Consider the following 16,799-nt stretch of genomic DNA (forward strand, 5'->3'; position numbering starts at 1 on the left):
TGTGTTTACAAAAAAAATAAAAGAAATAAAGGGATACAGTTTATGTAAGCTAAGAAGATGAGTAAGTATTAGTTAATATTTCTTCGAACTCGATTTATTTACCCAAAGAATACGGATTCAAAAAAAGAACTTTTCCAATTATCTGCATACCAAGTAGAAAAAAAATGTTGACTGTTTTGATTCCCGTATAGTTATTCCATAATTCCATAGTTGTAAAAGACAGTGATTATAACCAATAAAACCGAGGCCTTCTAAACTTTGTGGAACGTAAAGCCGTCGTCTTAGAGCGAGTACATCGTGTTCGTCAAATAGTTATGCAGTCCCATTTTGACAAAGACCCACGAAAACAAGAGGAGGAAACAAGCTTTGCTTATCTTGTCGATCCACCATAATCTGAAAGAAAGAAAAAAAAAGAAAAAAGAACAAAATGTATTTATCCATTTTCGATAGAACGAGCGAACTTTTTCTATGGTGAAAACGTAAGAACAACGAAGATTAATAAACGACGATATAACATAACGAGCAAGTACGTACATTTTATACGTAATTTTCTTCGTCCGATTAATTATAACTTGCATCTTTCTACTCGTTGGAATATCATTAACGACGTCTCGTTAAAGAATTACAATTAATTACAGCTCGAAGTAATGCGTTGCGTTACATAATCACAATAATACATGATATCGTATAGACGCCAGACGATAATATACGATAACCTTACGGCGTTATTACACTTTCACTCGATCTAGTAGATTTAATAGATTTAATAGATGGAATTTCCCAGTGTAATTGAAATCTTGTAACCGCGCTTACAAGATATAAATCGATATTACTCGTTTCGCTCCGGTTCGTAAGAAAGCCTTAGGCGAGGACGTTACGCGACCATAATCAAGGCTTAAGTCATCCAATGTCAAAGTGGATTTGCCGTTTCTCTGACTAATCGGGCCAGTATTCCGCGGTTGCAATCTTTCTAAAGTTGCTTTGCACGTGAGTAATCATAACTAACGTTCGTCTGCTTCACCGAGAACACGCTTTTCTATCTCTCTCTCTCTCTCTCTCTTTCTCTTTATTTTCCATCATTTGTTCTTTCATTCGTGTTTATTCATGAACAAAGTTTACATCGTTTACCCGACGTTTGTGATGCTCGTACGTATTATCTTTGCTGAAATTATTCGTTATTCATATATTATGTAAACTCGAAACAAATTATTTATTTACTCCGTTTAATCTATGCGTAATATCTATTTGGATCATTCTTTATATGTAATCTAAAATTAGGACTTTGACTGCTTAAAAATAAGTAGAAGCGCGTTAAAAGAACGAAGAAATGCATTGACGATTCGCGGTCAGTTGTTTTACTCGGGGATTTCCTACGTTTCGAACGTGACGCGCCTCGTATCTGCCACTCTCTCTCTCTCTCCTTATTATCATCATCTTTGTTTATTATGCTTATTTATCGTCCGCGATCGAAGAAAGAGGAGTCGAAAGAGAACTCAGGTCTTGTCAATATTTGGATTGAGGCGAGCGTTGTTTTCATTGGTAGGAATCGTTGCGAAAAGTCAACGGAGCGTGCATATTCGTTTTCTCAATTTTCTCTCTTCTGCAATTTATTTACATATAGATACTTCTTTAGCATTATAAACAAAAAGGAAAAGAAAAAAGAGTCGACGTAAAACTTTTTCAGGAAATGGAAAAATTGTCGGCGCAATAACGCCTTGTTTATCGCACGTTCGAAACTTTGAAGGTGCGACGGAACTATTCGATAATTATTCGGTATGCGTCGAAGCGACGATAGCGCGTGAACTTTAAACGCGGCAGCTATGCGACCCAGTTTTCAAAGAAGGAGAGAGAGAGAGAGAGAGAGAGAGAGAGAGCCAGGCGACATTGCGATCGACCAAACAGCCGGCGCGAATAAACTCGTGCACCGACTAAACTCACGATCGGACCGGATACAGTTCGGACATCTCACGACGACAGTTTCGTTCGCACCCTTCGACTTTCTTTCTTTCATCTCAATTCTCATCTCGTTGATTTTTTTTTCCTGCGAGTTCTCGACTTATCGAGACTCTCGAGCTCGTATATTCGAGAAAATTCTCTACTCGCATCTGTGATCTCTCGCGATATTCTCGAGCAACACATTGCCAACCATAGTTTCTCTCGTAAGTATATACAATATTAGGAATCAAATCGCTTTTTTTCTTTTTTTTTTTTTTTTCTAAGTTCGTTCATTAAAAATATTCTCCTTACTTGTTTAGCGCGCGCAAGTTCTCATCGACCTTATTCATATCCTCGTTCAGCAAATACTGCTTACCTCCCCTTAAAGAAATTCTGAGGAAAGAAGAAAAGTATAACGTTATTTCTCTGTAACTCTTTCTCTGATTCTCTCTTATCGAGAATTTTATTAATTTTGTTAATACTTCAAAGACTTACACTAAGAAATCATGTATGTTGTATTCAAAGTAATTGAATCCGAAATTTCCTTTATCCACGGCGGGTATTTTCGACAGTAGTGACAATATATTGTTGTTATAGAATTTCCAATAGTTCATCATAAAGTAACACAAGGAAATGTTGGAAACGAAGACCTTCCTTTGCAGTTTCAGTACCCTATATCGACGTCAAAATATAATGACTATCGGGCAATTTTTGTTTCCTTTATTATTCTTTTCTCTTTATATAACAAACGTAGGGGAGAATCGATCATGCTTTTGATATTGAACCATGTATCTCTTTTAGCATACGATGAAAAAAAACATGTACATTGATGCGAAAAGAAATTTGGTCCGAAGAAAATTAAAAAATTATGTTATTTATAAGAAGCAAAATCGAAGAGAACGAAGGATGTAAAAATATAAACGAAATGAAGAACGTAAGATTAGCGTAGAAATAGAAAGAAAATAGAAAGAAAAACGCCTTTGGCGATTACGTATCCGAGTCACGGCTTTCGCCCTAGAAACGTCTAGTAATCGAACATTTTTGTTTTGAACTTCTCCTTGTACGAGCAAGAACGAATCGGGACTTTCCCAAAGTATTATATATATATATATATATATATATATATATATATATATACGTTATATATTACGAAGTTCGTTCGAATATTATCGCGATGGACCACTTTTTATGAAAAGACACATAGTTCTATCTCTTTTATGTTTTTTGTCATGATATATTCTCCGCTTAAGAAAAAAAAAAAATTTAATTTAGATAAAGTTTTTAGATACACGAACTCAACACTCACATTGGTTTATGTCCGGCAAATTTCAACATTCGATCTAAGATCAAGGCCGGCAATACTTGGAAGAGAAGAGCGTTGATGTAATAATATATATAACATGAAGTAATCGACAAATTTGGATACCATATGGCATTTTCCAATGGATTCTTTTGGTTCACTTCTAAAGACAGAGTAACGACGTCTTCCATAGAGAGCTTCTTTATATTGTACGACGAAACATTGTAGACCATGGGCTCTGGATTTGCCGTTACCCTACGACATGGTACACCATAATATTATAAAGAGACATTTCGAACGATTTAACCATCTAATAATGCGTTAATCGATTGAATTAAAAAAAAAAAGAAAAGAAAAACGAATATTTTCCTATTGCAAATTAGAAGAGATGTCTCGATGCATTAACAAGTTGATTACCGATTATTTTAAAATTAACTTTATATGGTATCACTATGTCGATTAAGTTACGTAAGTGGTAAACGAGAAAATATTCTAATTTATAGGCATATTTAAACGGTTTCAACGTCCGTCAATTTTAATGTTTTCAATCGTTAGATCAACGATCATTTTGTTATTTATAGTATAAAACAATACTCGCGTAATATATCGTATTGAAGAAAAACTTACGTCGTTTGTCCTCGAATGTAGGCAGCTATTATAAAACATTTGATAGTGATATCGACGGGTATATAATCTAACTCTTTCTTTGGATCTGCGTAAAGTATTCTTAATAATCCTTTTCCACCACCAACCATCAAACCTCCTGGACCATTATAATTGTCTACCCATCCTGGTATTGGATCGTCCTTGGTCGTTATAACTACAAACAAGTATCATGTTATAATAGATAAAACATCGCAATTGACGTCTCATGTAAAAATTCAAGGAACCGACTGATCGCTACTTTGAATTTATGTGCCTTCGAACTCTTCGATCGTTAAGCGATAAAATCGTGAGAACGATTGGGTATTACCCAAGAAACGACAATCTCAAGTATTGTCTCTTACACTGTCTCTTAGATATGGAAAACTGTAACGTTATCGTGAGAAAAACTATTTTTGATCAATTTCTTTTGATTTCTTTTCGAACGAGTATCAACGAAATAGAAATGGATGTAAAGGTGATCGATATGGAAAATGAAATACACACACATATATATATATTATTAGTTATTTATTATATATATATGTATATATTTAGAAAAAAATACGTACCTATCGACGGTCTAATAATAACGCAAGGCAATTGATCGGAAAAATCATCTATCACATTTTCGGCCAACTTCTTTGAGAAGATGTATGTGTTTGGTAACGATCCTATGTATCTGCGAAAAAGTTCTCAAATTCTTTGAAAGATATTCTTCGAAGGAAAATAATATCGGATAACATCGAGGAAAACGTACTTTGCAGTTAAGATTCTCAATAAATGATCGTCGACGTTTTCTGCCATGTCTATAGTTTTTCTCCAATCGATTTCTGCTGGATAAATTATTTCATTTACACAGGACTTATCGCAATGGGCGTAAGTCGAGCTAATGTGAATGAAAGCCTTTATAAAAAAGAAAGGAACAAAAATATTTTATTTTATTTTATTTCGTTTCGTTTCGTCTCGTTTTGTTTTCTCTCATTTCATTTCATTGCTATCTTTCTTCTCTTTTTCTATTAACTCACCACTAATTTTTTCATATTTTTCGCCAGTATGCAAAGGTCCCTAGTCGATCTCGTGTTGGTGAAAATAGCTGTCCGTAAACTATCGTCGAATCTAACGTTCGCAGCAACGTGAAATATTATAGATACGTTATCGATAAGTACTTGTTTCTCGATCGGATCTAATCCTAAATCTTTTTCTGTTACATTGCCCTTAATAGGAATTACTTTCTTATAAGCAGAAGGATTCATTTCTCTGAGTTTATCAAAGAGCTGGAAACATATTGATTTAATATTTTAGTTTTTTAATAGTATAGATATACGTCTAATCCTTGATCCACGAACATATATTTAATCGATGTACATGTATAAACTTTTATATCCAATTTTCGTGCACTCACCGGTAGTGTGAATATTTTCTCAAATCTTTCCTCGATTAACATATTCTTTTTCGGTCGCATTAATATAAATAATTCCTTTATGTCAGGACACGAACGTAAAAGTTTTTCGATCAAGACTTTTCCTAAAAAACCGGTGCCACCTGTTATAAAAACGCTCTTTCCGGCGAAAAATTCCGTTATGGTTTCGCTTTTACGTTCGTTTTGTTCCTCCATCTGAAATAAAGACGACAACGATTAGCGATGAATAAAAAAAATACATATATATATATTATATACATATATACACTTATACAACAAAAGATCGTCGAGCGTGAAGTATGACAAAAGCAAAAAGAAATAATGAAAAATTATCGTTTACTTACATCTTTTGAACACTCTCTCTTCTTTCTATTTTTTAATTGTTTACCCAAGTCGCGCTTACTCACTAAAATAGAATTTTTGAAAAAAGTTTGTTGCCGATCGTTCGAGTGGATTTTAAGGACTCACTTCCCCGGGAATGTAAAGAAACGACTGAGTTTCGATATTAAAGAGACACAGGAAATGATATTGAATAAGAAAGTAGCTTGATCATTCCTTTGGTTCAAGGGGCAATATGTTTCATATGTATGACAAGATAACATATATTATAATGCGTAATCTTATTACGATCAATGATAAATATTACTTAGGAAAATTTACATTATGATAGACACAAATTTAATCGATTGATTCGAAAATTTTTCTAGGTTCGTGATTTTACAATTCGAAAAGAAGAAATTGGCCTATGGAGTTTCGAGAAAGAGTAATTTATTTAAAAGAAAGAAAAAAAAACTTTTGGCCCATCCTGTATGTTCAATAAACCATTACCTACTGAATTTTCTCGTAACGTTATCAATATAAGAAACATTTACAATTAATGTATATTTATAATTTTATTTCGTATCGTTACGAACTTTGTCGATTTCGTAAACATATATGTAAATGTGCGAGCGTTGGTGCGTATGACGCATGCAGAAAAGAAAAAACGAAGAGGTAATGACGATTTCATAAAAATCTGATTTCATGGCAAAAATGATTTCGTGGCAAACATCGGTCGATGATTAAACGTTTTCTTATCTCTTGTCGCTTTAAAACACTCCGTCGCTCGTCGCTGGTAACAGCGAACTCCGGAAAAAGAGAGAGAGAAAGAGTAACGAAAGGGTGACTTATTTCGTATAATCTTTTGTAATGCTGCTATTTGTAGAATATGACGACAGTTCTATTTCTATCTCTCTCTCTTTCTCTCTCCATTGTTAATTAAATAATATTGTATTATTATTCTCGCTTTCGATATTCGAGAATTTACTCGTTCTCAAAGCCAATTTCAGATTCTAAAATTTTTCCCGTTTCTTTTCCAGTTTGTTTAAAACGTTTAATTAATTACGATAAATCGAACGTTTCGGAGTAAATGATTATTTCTGGAGCATAATAAACAAGGTGAAAATGTAATAAACAAAGTTACGATATAATACTTTCGTTAAACGACGATCGAAATGTTTCACACAAAATATCTATATCGGTTAACCTTTTAGATGGATGCGAAAGAAAGTCTCAAAACGATTTTTTCGAATCGTACCGATACCGAAAAGAGTGTAAGCCCGATGGACGTAAGATACTCGTCCGTAGCGAGAGTCTTGCCCGAAGCATCTGTTTCTAAAATATCTTATACAAAGTTAGTTATTCTAACTTCGAAACTTGTTTCTCTCTCTCTCTCTCTCTCTCTCTTTTTCTCTCACTCTATTTACAATAGTTCGATATATGTATATACGCGTGTATGTAAATCATACAGTAAAAACGCACAAGAAAAAGAAATGTCGATCTCTGATATAGTTTTAAGGTGGTGTCAGTTCTAAAATCGACGTTAAAAATAAATTTACGAAAGTATAATATACTCGTTCTATATTAAAAGCATTCCACGAAGTCAATTTGTCGAGCACTCAATATGGATATTTAATGGATGTTAATGGTTCGACGTTTCAACGAACTGCCCACGTAAAGACATGACTTTGATCGAGTAGCCGAAAAAAAGAAAAAAGATACATAAGAGAGAAAATCCGGGCGCTTGTTTGGATATGCAAATAACCCGAAAGAAAATCAAACCGGTTTGATATGTGTGTGTATTGGATTGGATATTTTAAAGAATCCAGACGAATATAATGCACCATCCGTTGTTTACTAACGATGCTCGTTGAATCACTTAAAATAAGACACCAAGGAAAGAAATTTTATTTGTCTCTTGCTACACATTCTTCTTCATTCGGAATTTAATCGCTCTAACTTCGAATAATGCGGAAGAGGTTGATTTCGATTAGGATGAAAATCGATTGCGTTTTTAATTTTTTTTCTCAGAGACAGCGTACGATTCAAAAAAGGTAGAAGAAGAAGAAGGAAAGCTGTCACGAGTGATATCGAGGTGGATACTATATTAAAAGAATCCATATACGATGAGTACGAAGAGGATCCTCAATTTACTATGAAATTGGAATATCCAAAGCCAAGAATAATTCCTCGTGCCTCTGTTCTAGTAATAATAATATACAAAAAACGATCATGTTTCCTCATGAATATATACATATATTTCTTTTTTTTTTGTTTCTTTACCGATTGAACTTTGACCGGCCGAATAAATATTTTATTATTTCGGCGGACAAACGAAATCTCAATTCACTTAACGATGTCAGAAAATAATTTGATTCCGCTGATTCGTAATTTGAATGTAATTCTGAACTTTGTAACTTCATTTATCCGATTATTATTTCGTTTTTTTTTTGTCATTTTTTTGTATTCGTACGATGTACGTATGTGTATATATATATATTTTTTTCTAACCATTTCAATCGAATTATTAAATAGAAAGTCAAGGAAAGATCGATGTCAAATGATTTCAAATTATTTTTACTTCGTCGTTTCTTTTCTTTTCTATTTTTTTTACTCGCTTAAATACAATTTATTTGAACACGAGCCTATCTTTCGTGCAAACCTTCTTCGAGGCTCTATCGAAGTAACTTTACATTTGGCGGAACAGGAAATTGATGTTAGACCTCGCGTGAATCGATAATTCAAGGAAATTAACTGCAATTTAGGAAGGTTGCTGCTTTCTCTCTCTCTCTCTCTCTTTCTCATCCACACACACATACACTCTCTCTCTCTTTCCGTCTTATCACCTTGATCCATCGCAATTATTAGCTTTCGCTAAACTAATAGCGAATTAAAATCGATAATCGCCAGGAAGGAAAATGATAAGTAATTGTATTTCTATGTTCCAGCTACGAGAATGGATAGACGAACAGGTAAACCTTATCTTCGTAAATTTATTTCTACTCTTTATACATTAAATTTCGATCGCAAATTATTTAACGATTTGTCCAGGTACATTACGTTCTCCACAAGTTGTACAAAGCGAACTGATTAATATGAAAACTCTAGTTATCGTAACCGATCGCTTTAGTTAAGCAGTTTGCCTGAACAAAAAAGAAAGATGACTAAAAGAGCAAGAAGAGCTTTACAAAAGAAGCAAGCAGCGGCAGCTGCCGAGGAGGCCGAAAGGATAAGGTAATAAATTGAGGACGAATTTCATTTTTTTTCCTAAAAAAAAAAAAGAAAAATAAATAAAACTAAAAAGATCGAGAAAGAAAAAAGAAAAAAGAAAAAAGATAAAAAAGGAAAGAAAAAGTTAAAGATAAAGTTTTGCTTGAGATATCACAAAAGCATGCTGTTCAAATACCGTCAGCAGGAGAGCAGGGCACGTGCGGAAAAATCAGCCGGGCTATTATAATTCAGTGCTAGGTAACTGTGTTGGATGGCTATGCAGTGCAGAGCAAAAACGTGTCCTGATAACTCCTTTCCTGAATCTGCGGTCGGGCCGCGTATACGGTATCCAAGTGCGAGTATAAAATTCGCGCGATATGAGTTTGGCAGAATTCCATCCCTTATCTATGCAACTCGCTTTCGACCCACTTCCCCTCGGAGCTACTTCGGCAACTCACCCCTTACCAACCCCCTAACGTATACCCTCTAAATCTCGATGAGTTTCAGTCTAGTTTCGTACCTCCGAGCGATCGTCTTAAACGATTTCTTTCTCTCTCTCTCTCTCTCTCTTTTTCTGTCCTCCTCTCTTTTCTTTCTCTTATAACTTTGTTTAAAGTAATGTTGGGCGACTCGTTAAAGTCGATTGTTTTTTTCGAAAGTTACATCAGGGTGTCCAAGCCAAGATTTAAAAACGAAGAGGAAAGGTAGACCTTTCGATACGTTTCCTTCCCTTTTCCTTCCTTTTTTCTTCTTTTTTTTCGTTTCTTTTTTTTTCCTTCCGTTTAAAGAGACAAGTTCTCTATGTAAGAGATTTCGTCGAATACTCTTCCAGATTGCAATTGATAAAGGATATTCAAGAAGAAATTCACTTGGAGAGGAGCAAAGTCGAACGGGAAATTCTACTGGAGGAGAGCCAAACGGCTATGCGAAAAATCCAATTGGAGGAGACGTGTTTCGTGACTCACGAAAATAAAAAGGCCTTTGCGGATCACGTTTTTGCCACCGAGGAAGAGGAAAACGTGCGTCTTTATAGGAATTAGATCCCTTTAATTATTTCATTTTCTATGATCCTTATATCTTTTGTATGTAGGCTAGATAGAGTATGTAATATCCAATACAAAGGAATGTAATTTATTTCAGTGGATTATGTACTTGACGTGTGATAATTTACCGCACGTCGGAGAAATATCCGAAATGAATACATTCATATTTCTCTGGTCGTTGGAGGACGAAGATTTAAATATGGAACTGGTTGTGAAAAAAAACGAAGTCATACAATACGTATGTGTTTCAGAACATTACGATCGATCATTATCGCGTATTGACCGATGGTCAAGAAAAATAGAAGAGAAAAAAGTCTAGGACTTTCCTCGTAAAACTTCGTGCGTATTTTCAGTTGTTGCTGCAGCTCGACGAGATCATCAAGTTCTCGTTAATGAGACCTGCCGATTACATAGAAGAATGTAAAATGGTAAGCGATGAATAAGTACGAAAACGCACCGTCGCGATTTCAAAATAGGTTAGGCAAAGTTTCAGGACAAAGTTGCAAAATTGGATAGACCAAGCTTGTTACCGGCTTTTACGTCAGATCGAGAGAGATATGCTTAGGGTGGATCTGAAGAACGCGACTTACGTCAAAATAACGAAGCAACTCATTTGTTGCATATGGGCTTTGATCAAGCTACCGATCAGTATTAAAGAAATTCCAGAAAAAGAGAGGTACGTTTCTTTTTAATTTGTTTTCTTTGTCGATCAACGAAATCCTAGAACATAGGGACGGAGATTAGGAACGATTCGTTTGATCCGTTTGACAGAAACTCGATCGAGGTCCACTTCGAGGAAATCAATCTGACGGTGAAGATACCACCGGACATTGATTGCTATTGCATGGCTATCCGTGGACTGTGGCTCGAGTACGATCACTATTCTGACATTGGGACCTCTTACGTCATGCCGGAAATACCAGAGGAATATCAAATGAAGATGGGTGAGGAAACTTCGAATTTCTTTTCGCGTATAATATATATATGTATCGCATAGTATGTCTTTCTTTCTGTTTCTCTTTCGATGGAAAGACAATGAAAAATCCAACAATCCCAAGGAAATTTCTTTTCCTCTGTCAGACCTTGTCACTTTTTGCTCCGAGGAGAACGAAACGAAAGAGAGGATACGCGCCGAACAAGTCGAGGGACGTCGATTGAGGATGGAAGAAAAGAAAGCTATGCTCTGGAAATTGGAGAATCCGGCACCGGTAGTGCCGATAAAGTTAGATAGGAGAGGAAGAAAAGCCGGTAATCAGTACGGTCGGTTGAAGAGATCGGAACCGGAACAGGAAGTAGAATCGCTACCGTATCTACCGACTCCGAACGAAATCATTTTGTCGAAAGAAGGTAACTTTGATTTATAACTTGGTGGTTAACGAGTCTTCGATAATATATTTCTTTTCGTAGAGGAATCACGGAAGGAACTTAGAAAGTTGTTGTTCACCAAATGCGAAAAGACGGAAGTGAATCTACGAAAGTATAAAATCTTAGGTGGAATTTATCACATAGATCTCGTTTATCAGCCGCCTCAGCCTAAGGACATGCGAAGAGATATATTTCTTAGCACTCGTAATGCTCGTTAGAATTTCGAACGTATCGGAAATAAATATAGATCCATTAGATCGGATGTTATTTCCGTTTGCAGTGGAAATTCCGAAAGAACTGAAGCACGTACCGTTTTATAAACCTTACAAGGCACCTCCGCCGATACCACCTACCGAGAGGACACCGGAAGTCATCGAGAATGAGATGAAGGCTTTGGAAACTGCGATGGAGGCTCTTGTATTGGTTACGTTAAAGTATGCGTCGTATCGTATCGTAAAAATCGTAGCTAGGACGAATCGACGAATTTTTTCTTTCAACGAAATCTGTCGCAGATTACCCGATACGGTTTTATGGTTCGAACCACCGTTGGTGGCTCATTGGATTTCTGAGAGAAATATCTGGTCGACCCAAGACATCCACGACATAAAGTTCAACGAAGATAAACAACAGATCACATTCCGCACCGGCAGATTCGGAATTCATGGTCTAGCGGCATATAAACTGATCAATTTGCCATTTCAAAGTTGGGAACTCAAGCCAGAAATGGGAAGGAATAGTGGCGGTGGAGTAACTCTTAACATAACAGCTGCTACCGTGCAAGCGGAATTTATCGTCAGGGTACGTCTGTGTTACGAGTTATATAAATTTCTCTTAACGTTTTCAATCTTTCTTAGGACGATTCGGTATGTTTGAACTCGCTAGTCGGCGGCACCTCGTCGGCGCTTCAAAATATCATTGGCCAATATATGAAGTTGAATAATTTAATAAACGTGAGTTTAAATCGATCCATCGTTTACTCTCTACTTTCGTTTCTAATCGTTGAGATTTTTTTTGTTCAATTTCCCTGTACCGTCGACGCGTCAGGAAATGCGAAAAGGTGGCTGCGACTTATTTCCGGAACAAGATGCGGCGAGTTACATAAAAGGACTTTCGGTGAAGCATCCAGTAGCTCAGAAACATTTGCAAGAATGCATAGGTCTATTGTGTACGGCTTATACATTTTCCTGGTCTAGGTGGAACATAAAGAGACCTTCGCGCGAAATCGTCCTGCAATTTAAGGAAGTGCATGGATGCGTCGCCAAAGAGGTAAAACTGATATACGCGATTAACTTTCTTCCTTCTTTCATTTTTCCTCTTCGATTCGATCGTCTTTTTAAAATGCGCACTCGCGATGATTTACGTCCGAGTCGTCTTAAGATCTTATTTAGCTGCTTCTAAATAATTTATGTAATCCGTATTATCGTATTAATCGTATTATGAATATGCAATGAGAAACAACAATCGAGTACATTGCCTTGACGTAATCGAGTTGCCTGTAGCGTATGATTCTCCCTCAAAAAACGATTGGATCCTCCAAACTAACGATCCTCTTTTATCTCTAATCGATCGAAAAAGGCTAGTATCGTTTGCTAATCATTATATCTTGTATCTATTGTTTTTATCATTTGCAGCGTACGAATATCACACTTTTAGTGACGCCTTTACAAACGATCGCTGTTCAATGTACCGAGGTCAGCCCAGAATTTTCCAACGTTCCTATAGATGGCGATAGTGCGAAGGTGTGGCAAACAAAACAAACTTACTCATTTTTTTTTTCACGTTGATCGCAATTCACCATATTTTTTTCTTTTTTTCTTTTTTTTATAGTTTTACGCCGATCTATATCATTTGGCATTGCACAATGCTGGAATAAAAAGTCATCTGCTAATAAAAGATATCTCGTACAAGCTTGCTCTAACGGTCGCAAACTTGCTACAAAGTACAAACGTGATAAGTATGTCGTCCTGAAACTCTGTTATCTCCTATTTTATATCGTTATCGTCGATGAGAATCGTCGAATAAAGAAGAAAAAATATTCAAATAAAAAAAAATATATATATATATGTACGTATATACGTATGCGTATATTTATTCTACTCATTTGCCATGTCAGAGTTCATTGATCTCAAATTGTCCTAAATAGAAAGAATTTCTATTGATTTTTGGAAAGAATGAAAATATCATAAAGCATCGGAACGATCGATTTAATCGATGCGAGAAAATTTATGCGTTAATTCGAACGAAGGAGAGGAATTGAAGTTTTCATTCTTTCCACGCGTTTCGTAAATGCGAGCGGTAAGAAATGGACGCGCAAAGATAATTCCTTTTTATTTTTTATGTAGTGTCTTTTCTCTTTTTTTTTTTTTTCAAACAGAGGGTCTTTTATTTAAATACATAACATCGTTTCGATCTTGCAAGTTGTTTTACATGTCACGGGTGTCGAACGGTAATCAATAATTGCTCTCTCTCTCTCTTTTTCACTCTTTCACTCACTCTCTCTCTCTCTCTCTCTTTCTCCCTCCCTCTCTTTCTCTCTTTTTTCGACAATTAGGAAAAATATTCTTTATCCCAAGCAAAGTAATATCGATTTTCGATGAGTTGTGAATTATATGCGCTAACATAAGAGAAAATGAAACAAAAAAAAAAAGAAAAGAAATACAAAAAAGAAAAGAACAAAATGAAAGTTTAGCTCGTTTTCATATTTTCAACATTTTCGTGCATTTTTATATTCTTGCATTTTCTTTCTTTGACTCGACAAATACACATACATAACGCACACGCACACACACACGCGCGCACACACCACACATACACACAGACAGAGCTTCGTTTTTCTTATTACATTCAACTCTTTGTATCTTACTCTATTCTTTTATGTCTTACGTGTGTACGTATAAATTAAAGGAAAAAAAAGAATGTCAAGAAATCGTTGGTTTTCCAAAGATTTGATTTCGTAGTTATGAAGAAACTTGCGTGATTGTAGTATGAATCAGCTGACAAAATTAAACCGTCGATCTTTTTCCCGTATGCATGCAATTTGTCGAATCATCTCCCCTTCGGCGAGTCGACGTTAGATCGAAAATATTTCTAACGAAGAGAACGAAGACTTCGTCGAGAAGGAAAACGTTTCGATTGCTTTAGCACGATTTTTATCGATCCTTTTCTTTTTTCCTTTCTCTCTTTCCTTCTTTCCTTCTTTCTTCTTGTTTCTCTCTTACAAAAAAAACAAAAAAAACAATCGTTGTTTCAACGAGCAACGAGGATATGCATCTTCTTTGCAAGGGACGTACTCGTACGTAATAACAGCTGATATATCGTTGTGTTCGTGTACGTGTAAGTGTTAATAATCTTTGAAAGCGCAGTAGCGCTTTACTTACATTATACTCGCCAGCTGATTCACCAGCTTCATCTAACAAAAACTACCGCATTTATTCGTAAATTTATATACCCGTGTGGTATAACATACACAGTTACTTTTTTCCTCTCTTTGCGTAATTTACAGTAATTATACGAAACTATCGCGTTACGAAATCAACGAAATAAATTAAAAAAAAAAACTTCGAATCGACGAATTCAATTATTTTTTGCAAGGAATGTATTGAAATTTGTGTCTGCGTAAGAAAAGGAGTATATCGAAGGGATAAATAAAAAATATGAAATAAATCCTTTAATTCGAGGAAGATCTCGATCGTCTCTTATTTTTCTTCTTTTTTTTTCATCTTATTAATGTAGCACCTACTTTAATTCTAATCATTTTTGACTCTGCGAATACAGCCCAAGTCTGCTTGTATAAACAAAATATTATATATATATGTATATATATAAAAATGAAATATTATATATTCAAATAGAGAAGCATGTAAGCTACGTAAGAAAATATAAATCATTAACATTTTTGTCGTCATTGGAAATTAGAATATCGAAAGGAAAGAGAAGATGATAAAAGAAAAAGAAAAAGGCATGGGTAATTTGAGAGCGCCAAAGGATTTACTCCAATAAACGAGATTTCGATGGTAAACTGTTTTTTCTTTTTTTTTCTCTTTTTTTTTCTTCTTTTTTCTTTTTTCCTTTTCTTTAAATCTTATAACTCTTCTTCTCGAATCAATTAGCGGACACAAGATACGTCTAAGAAACTTACGCGGCACTCACTTAATTAGCTTACTTTTAATCATACAGAAAGACATACCTTACACGTAGCGTATTGGAAATAGATATCTCATTTAAACATTAAATCTAGCGGTATCTTCTTTTCTCTCACTTTTTCTTTCTTTACATTTTGTTTTCTACCTATATATTTTCTTTCTATCTTTCTTTCTTTCTCACCGTCTTTCATCGCTTTCTCACTTTCTCACTTTCTTATCGTCTTAATCCATTGCGCAGCAAAAATATCTGTAATTCTATGGAACAACGTTATATGCAGGTATGTTTGTGATACGAGCCCGTATATTTAAGTATACAGGCCCGATGACTTTCATGAGATAAGACGCTTGGCTATTTCTTAAAAGATAGCCGAAAAATATATGTACTATTTAGTTAGATACACGTATACATATATATGTATGCGTGTGTATATATATTTATATAATTTTTCGTCGGATGATTCGTCGGGTGAACAGAATTTTTGTATTATCACAAAGAGCAAAATGCTAGAGATTAGAGAAATAAGAACGAACCGTAGGATATAATTTTATATACATTCATAAGTAATCTTTCCAAAGGAGAATAAAAAAAAAAGTCGGTATCATGGATTGAATTTACGAACGTATGTACTCGATTCCATTCATAAGATTTTTTTCTTATTATTTTGATGTCGACGTTATACTCCGAAAGATCTTACGATATGGACATATGCATGCGTGAGGATCGTGTGACCACATATTTAACGATAATTATATGATGTGTCAAACAGTTAGGAGTAATGTACATATATGCATATATACGTATATGTATATATATATGCATATTCTGTTGAGTTTACTGTTACGAAACGTGTGGTTTTTGAATATACAAATCGAGAGAGGAATAATTACATCCTTTAGGCTCTCTATATCGATCTATTACAAACGAAACTAAGTAAGAAAGAGGAGAATAATCGATAATAATCGGAGCTTAAAATCTATAAACGCAAAAGATCGTTCCTACGTGATAGGTAAGTACGTATGTATTTGCAACGACGACTGAATTACGCAAAATAGCATTTCTTCTTTAGTACCGAGTATGATCAATAATAATAATAATAATAATAATAATAATAATAATTACAATAATAATAATAATAATAATAATAATAATAATAATAATAAGAATAAAAATAAGAATAACAACAACAACAATGATAATCATGCTTTCAACAGTTAATGTCGTTCTTTCATGCTCGAGATAAAACTTGATCGTTTTTTAAGCTGCTTACAATTGACGTAATCCATAGTATAAGGCCCACTTCACTTTCCGTTTCTTACTATTGCAAACTATTTTCTAAATTTTATTTTCTTTGTTTTTCTTTTTTTTCTTTTTCTTTTTCTTTTTCTTTTGCTGCTTTGACGGCTCTCCCTTCTATATACCT

The 16,799-nt window shown here is 34.8% G+C and overlaps 2 protein-coding genes across 3 annotated transcripts; one reads left to right on the top strand and one right to left on the bottom strand.

Moving 5' to 3' along the window:
* Positions 1 to 78: 78 nt before the first annotated feature.
* On the bottom strand, positions 79 to 5,812 carry LOC127064743 (fatty acyl-CoA reductase 1-like). 2 transcript variants are annotated; one of them, XM_050996247.1, is made up of 10 exons: positions 5,645 to 5,812; positions 5,283 to 5,495; positions 4,906 to 5,154; positions 4,638 to 4,783; positions 4,450 to 4,559; positions 3,863 to 4,055; positions 3,242 to 3,490; positions 2,431 to 2,607; positions 2,248 to 2,328; positions 79 to 393 (listed from the first exon to the last, which is right to left on the bottom strand). In XM_050996247.1, the coding sequence occupies exons 2-10, from the start codon at positions 5,493 to 5,495 to the stop codon at positions 282 to 284; spliced, it is 1,530 nt and encodes a 509-aa protein (XP_050852204.1). In that variant the 5' UTR covers positions 5,645 to 5,812; the 3' UTR covers positions 79 to 281. The 2 variants fall into 2 exon arrangements, with proteins under 2 accessions (XP_050852204.1, XP_050852205.1); XM_050996248.1 differs by lacking the exon at positions 79 to 393 and adding an exon at positions 1,453 to 1,600.
* Positions 5,813 to 9,221: 3,409 nt separating this feature from the next.
* Positions 9,222 to 13,309, top strand: LOC127064748 (dynein axonemal intermediate chain 7 homolog). Its single transcript, XM_050996268.1, has 14 exons — positions 9,222 to 9,532; positions 9,661 to 9,847; positions 9,969 to 10,109; positions 10,225 to 10,299; positions 10,348 to 10,530; positions 10,599 to 10,815; positions 10,952 to 11,218; positions 11,279 to 11,440; positions 11,517 to 11,670; positions 11,749 to 12,034; positions 12,091 to 12,186; positions 12,281 to 12,502; positions 12,868 to 12,975; positions 13,064 to 13,309. The coding sequence occupies exons 1-14, from the start codon at positions 9,447 to 9,449 to the stop codon at positions 13,202 to 13,204; spliced, it is 2,325 nt and encodes a 774-aa protein (XP_050852225.1). The 5' UTR covers positions 9,222 to 9,446; the 3' UTR covers positions 13,205 to 13,309.
* Positions 13,310 to 16,799: the final 3,490 nt, after the last annotated feature.

The sequence above is a fragment of the Vespula vulgaris genome, chromosome 6, assembly GCF_905475345.1.
Source record: "Vespula vulgaris chromosome 6, iyVesVulg1.1, whole genome shotgun sequence".
Classification (NCBI taxonomy): Eukaryota; Metazoa; Arthropoda; class Insecta; order Hymenoptera; family Vespidae; genus Vespula; species Vespula vulgaris.